The 6558-nt window shown below is 33.0% G+C and overlaps 1 protein-coding gene across 1 annotated transcript; it reads left to right on the top strand.

Annotated features, from left to right (window-relative positions):
* The first annotated feature begins 2387 nt into the window (after positions 1-2387).
* On the top strand, positions 2388-5405 carry LOC123664604 (UDP-glucosyltransferase 2-like). Its single transcript, XM_045599122.1, has 4 exons — positions 2388-3224; positions 3307-3529; positions 3757-3976; positions 5120-5405. The coding sequence occupies exons 1-4, from the start codon at positions 2388-2390 to the stop codon at positions 5403-5405; spliced, it is 1566 nt and encodes a 521-aa protein (XP_045455078.1).
* The last annotated feature ends 1153 nt before the right edge of the window (positions 5406-6558 follow it).

Raw genomic sequence — 6558 nt, 5'->3', positions numbered from 1 at the left:
CAAACCGTTGATTTATTTATTCAATCAAACAAATCCATCTAGTCGTTTGACAAAATTTCGTTTACTCTTAGAGGAGTATGACTATATAATAGAATATGTTAAAGGTACTGACAATGTAGCTGCAGATGCGTTGTCACGTATCCGGATAACTAGTGAGGAATTGAAGGAAATAAATCAACACGTTGTGTCAGTGTTGACGAGAGCTCAAAGGAAGAAAATGAATGAAAGTTTAGAGAATGTCAGTTACAACCCTGAGGTTTCCGAGCGAACTGCTAACGATTGGACTGATCACCCAAGAGTTATGGAGTTGCTTAAAAAACCAGAGGAGTGTACTGAGCTAAGATTTTTAAATGAAAAATAATGGAAAAGTTTAAAGTTCTTAAAAGAACAAAATAAAAATTTATTTAATTATGATGCATCAAATGGTATTTTAATAGTAAACCCATATATCCAATTACAATACGCACGAGATGCCTTTGTAAGGAAGTTGGCGGATTACTGTAGAAAAATAAAAATTAATAATGTGTATGTAATACAAAATGATGAGAACAGCACATTGATAAAAGACTTAAGTCAGAGTATAGACATTACACCTAACTGGTCCGGACCGCGTTTATATATTTTAAAAGGTGTAAAAGTGATAAGTGATCACGATACGAAACGTGTAATATTAAATGATTACCACTTACTACCGAGTAGTGGTCACGCCGGTATACGTCGTATGATAAGTAACATAAAACGTCGTTACTTTTGGCCGAAATTGGAAAAAGATGTCGCGGATTTCGTAAATCGCTGCAATAAATGTAAACGTCAGAAACATTTTAAATATATTAAAGAGCCAATGGTCCTTACCGATACGGGATATTCGGCTTTCGATAGGATATACTTAGATTTAGTTGGGCCCTTAAGTAAGGATAGTGATAATTATAAATATATTCTCACATTACAGTGTGATCTTAGTAAGTACGTAGAAGCTTATCCGTTAAGAAATAAGGATACAATTTCAGTGGCAACAGCTTTCATTAATAACTTTATTTTACGCTATGGAATTCCGAGAAACATTATATCTGATCGGGGCACGGAGTTCATTTCGAATGTAATGAATGAAGTGTGTAAAATTCTTAAAATCAATCAAATATCTTCGACAGCGTATCATCATCAGTCAATAGGAAGCTTAGAAAATACCCATAAAAATTTAATGTCATTCCTTCGCATGCAAACAGATAATGAACCACAAAATTGGAGTTCATGGTTACCATATTGGTGCTTCGCTTTTAACACGACTGTACACACATCAACTAAATATACTCCATACGAACTCGTTTTCGGAAAAATATGTAATTTACCAAGTAATTTAACATCAGATGTTGCGCCTTTGTATAATTCAGAAGACTATCCGCAACAACTTAGATATAGACTTCAAAAATCATAGTATGATGCAAGAAAAAATTTAATTAGCAGTAAACAAATTAGAAAATGTAAATATGATTCCTATAATAATCCTATAACATATAATACAGGTGACATGATACTACTTAAGAATGAACAAAATGTAAACAAATTGGATCCTTTGTACATTGGACCATATAGTGTAATAGAAGATTGTAATCCTAATGTAAAAATACAATATAAAGGTAAAGAATTAATAGTACATAAAAATAGAACTAGACCATATTATACCAAATGATTTGTTTTATTGTATTTTTTATTTTATTCTTTTGCCATTGAAAATGTACCTATGTAATTTAATATCTAAGTAAATTTGTTAATTTTTTTTTTTCAAACTAACTATGTTTAGAATGATAAAAATGTAATCAATATTATAATACTAATGTAATCCTATTAATATGTTTAATATCTTTTAATTATTATTTTTTTTTTTAATTCATATACTTATATAAATTAATATACCTTTTTACTCAAATAAAAATAAATGTAATCCATTATTTTTATTTTTTTGCCGGTGGGCGTGTAGTGTGTAAGTAAATGTTATATAGAAGTTATATGTAGTAGTAGCGTAAGAGTGCCTTAATAAGTACTTATATAATAATGTGTAACGTTTGAGATGGGAGCAGTAATAAATCAGATTAGAATAGATCCAGTCGTTTTCATATCTCCGATGACATAACCTTACAATTTTTTTAAAATATTTGGGTATAATTATACTTCTATAAACACGCACCATACCGATTTTCATAAAAATTAGACCTGTTTTACTAAGGTTGGGATGATATGGGTTAACCATTTTTTATCACGATTGATATGAATGTTTATCGAAAAATATTTAGTAATCGACAAAACTGTGATACGATAAAAAAATAAAACGTCACAAAAGTATCATATATATGGTAAATTATGCGATAGTTTTTGTCAATTCCAAGTAAGACATGGCGGCGTCGTCGCGCACGCAGGTGTTCCTGCTGTTTGTGTTATCGGTGACAGGAACACAAGGAGCAAGAATATTAGCGTATTTCCCGACTCCGTCCATTAGTCATCAGGTTACCTTCCGACCTTTAACTCAGGAGTTAGCCAGGCGCGGTCATGAAGTCTACGTTGTCACAACAGATCCAGTCTTCCCAAAAGGACAAGCTCCTGCAAATCTAACGGAGATAGATGTACGAGAAGGTTCATATAAAAGATGGCAACAAGTTCTAGCACATCTCAGTGGCAATAAAAATGATATTCTACGTCAAGTGAAAAAAATATTAGAAAGTTTTGCAGCAATCCTCGACTATCAAATGGAGACACCACAAGTCAAATCTATCATAAGAAACAAACCAAGAAATTATTATGATTTACTTATACTAGAAGCTTGCAACAGTCCACTCATGGGAATGGCTCATATATTTGATGCACCGGTGATTATAGTGAGTTCTTTGGGTGCTGTTCCTTTGCAATACAGTATGTTCGGTGCGCCTATACATCCAGTATTATATCCTACACCTGGTAGTCAAAGATTATATAATCTAACATTTTGGGAGAAAGGATTTGAACTTTTTAAGAATATCGCATTAAGTTTCCTTATTTCATCGACTGAGGATTTTGACAATCAAATAATGAGGAAACATTTCGGCAATGATGTTCCAACATACGAAGAGCTAGGTAGTGCAGTTCGAATGATGTTCCTGAACGAACACCCAATTTGGGCAGACAATCATCCCGTACCGCCAAGTATCCAGTACATTGGTGGTATACATCAAGCCGAAGCTAAAGAATTACCTACGGTAATCAGTGAATTGCAAATTTTACACGTTTTAAGTGAAATCGGGGGAAAGTATTTAATCTTCTTATTGTTTCGTTTTACAGGAACTCGAGAACTATTTAGATTCATCAAAAAATGGTGTCATATATGTAAGTTTTGGCACAAATGTCTTACCTTCTATACTACAACCAGAAAAGATCCAGGTTATGGTAAAAGTATTTTCTGAGCTACCGTACAACGTCCTTTGGAAATGGGATAAGGATACACTACCGGGACAGTCACAGAACATTAAAATAGCAAAATGGTTCCCACAAACTGATATACTACGTAAGTGTTTTAAGGTCAATATTAATAAATAACAAAAATAAAGTGTACGAAATAAAAATTTAAGAACTGAAAAATGCGTGAATTTCAAATAATCATTAAACTTGTCGTTTAATGTAAAAGAAATAATAGTGATATAATTTTACATTATGCTACTAAATACTATGCTTATTGATTTATATTATAATTATTAAATAATGAAAATTATAATATACTTTCATTCGTTGCAGGACATCCCAATGTAAAACTATTCGTAACACAAGGAGGTATACAATCAACCGACGAGGCTATTGACGCTACAGTACCATTAATTGGTATTCCAATGTTTGGAGACCAATGGTATAATGTTGAAAAATACGTTTACCACGGAATCGGAAAACAGCTAGACTTATTAAATCTAACGGAAAATGAATTCAAAGAAGCAGTGACAACTGTGATTGAAGACAAAAGGTAAAATAAACCTACGTTAATCTTAGCTTACGGCGTTGTTTTGTAAAGTTCACTGAACTATACAGCGTGTAACAAAATATCTGCTCATTTTGGTCTACAATAATGTATTAATTATTACTTAATATTTAAAATGATTTTCATATAAAGCGGCTAGCTGTGCCCGTGGCTTCGTCCGCGTGGAATTTGACAAAAAAGTTATTTTTCAGTTCATAGAGTTATAAAATAAATATATATCTAAAATAAGACCCTAAGTTACTCCTTATTGCATCAGCTATCTGCCAGTGATAGTCCCATCAAAATCGGTCCAGCTGTTTCAGAGATTAGCCGGAACAAACAGATAGTCAGACAGACAGAAAAAATTGTAAAAAATGTTATTTTGGTTTATGTACTGTATATACATCGATATGCATTTAGTAAAAAGCGGCTATTTTAATACTACAAACAGACATTCCGATTTTATTTTTTTTGTATAGATTAAGAAGAACAAAAATTATTGTTTTGTATGTCGGTTGACTCTGTGTAGCTACGGTAGTAAAGAATCAGCCCATCTCTTCCTGTGGGTGTCGTAAGAGGCGACTAAGGGATAACAGAGCTCCACTACCACCTTGGAACTTATAAACCCAACCGATGGTCTGATAACCATCCAATTGTTCGCTTTGAAATAGACAGGCCGAAGACGGACAGCAGTGTCTTCGGCGCGATAAAGCCAGCCCTGCGGTTACCTACCCGCCTGCCTAGCGTGGGGACTATTTTTTTTTTTTTATATTATGTTATGGGCTTACTCTTGACCTCAGTCTAGCTCTAGAGCACAGACGAGGTCGAAGATGGAGCGAGTTCGCCCAGAAGAAGCCTGTTCACTCGCGCCTTAAACATGTTCGGGTTGTATGAACTCGGAAATACAGACGCCGGCAGGGAATTCCAGATGGGTAACTATGGGTAACTATGGGTAAAACACATGAGTTCACGCTATTTTTGGCGTAGACTTGTGGAGGCCTATGTCCAACAGTGGACTCTGATAGGCTGAAATGATGATGATGATGATGTCAGTTGACTTATTTAAATTTAAAGTATATTTTTAAGATTTTTAAGAATAATTACTATACATAATGGTACGCTTGGACTTTAATTTATTTTAATATTTAGCTTCAAGAATAACATCGTCCGACTAAGGAATATAATGAGGTCGAATCCTATCAAACCTCTTGATAAAGCTGTTTGGTGGGTAGAACACGTCTTGCAGTACGACGGACATCACCTTCAATCCCCTGCTGCTCGCCTGACATGGTTTGAATACTATGAAATTAAATTAGTTTTAGTATCGGTAGCCATTGTAGCATCTATTTTAGCCATCTTAGGTTATATCACTAAGCTAATCATCAAACTTATTTATAATTTATTAAAAACAAGTATAAAAATTAAAGTTCAATAGTTTCGAAATTTTTCAAACATGTAAAAGGTACAAAAGCTCGCTAAATTTAAGCGATTTTTCCATGACCTAGAAAAGAGATATATGTTTTTTGTTATATCCATGTTCAACCATAATATCTTTATCGTTCAATGGATTTTGATATCATGAAACTAAAATGTGATATTATCATCACAGGTGTCACTAAGTAAACCCTTCAAAAAAGATAATGAAGTTATATCTACTTTTTGTGATAGTTTGTTATCTCTGAATAATTGTGTTGTATATGTATGTGATTTACAAATAATTAAATTAAATCTGTCTGTAAATTGTATTCATTAGAAAACAAAATAGAGTTAGGTATTTATAAACTAATGCAAATATTATAAAAATATCACTGAACAATGACTTTAATAAAAACTTTTTTATCAGTGTTTGTGATTTTTTTACTACAAAGTTCTTATCGTTCATCCTGTTGTCTTAAAATAGAAACTTGTCACGAATCAAGGACCGTTTATTTAAAATTTGATTATTGATATGTCTTAAAAATTAAAATTGATCCAAAATATCTCTTTGCGGAAATCTTATCGTCTATCTCGTTATACTCAGATTATTAACTAAATGAATATAATTTTTTTCTTCCGTTTGAAAAATGGGGTTTCGCTTACTTCTTAAACATCGCTTTAATACTGCGCATATGTAGTGTTTCGTTCCTGTGGTGAGTAAGGAAGCCAGAGATTCTGGGTTTGCGCTGTTAGCAGCGGTAACAGGATCGGAAACACACTTGTGATGTTTCTGGACGAGTAGACGTCCATATGATCGTACGACTGTTTGTTATTCTACTAGCATAACAAATATAAGCAATACTGGAAAAATAGTAAATGAATTATATCTAAACAGATTTAATCAAAAATTTAAATTTTAATAGGCAGCACCTATTATCTCTGGATCTTTGGACACTATGTTGTAGAAATCTGAGTTTTTTTAATTTAAAATGAACATTCACGGGCTCTAAAATGCCCATGCCTTTTGTAAAACATCATGGATTATAATTATGCTTATCCTACAGGACGGACGAACTCAGATTTATTACTAAAACTACAGATCGACGTCCTGTGACTGCCTAGTAAAGCTAGGACGTGGTCTGACGCAAATGTTTAGAATTTTTGTCAGTCCA

This window comes from Melitaea cinxia, chromosome 22, assembly GCF_905220565.1.
Source record: "Melitaea cinxia chromosome 22, ilMelCinx1.1, whole genome shotgun sequence".
Taxonomy (NCBI): Eukaryota; Metazoa; Arthropoda; class Insecta; order Lepidoptera; family Nymphalidae; genus Melitaea; species Melitaea cinxia.
The sequence above is the reverse complement of the archived record's forward strand: the minus strand, read 5'-3'. Positions and strand labels throughout refer to the sequence as shown.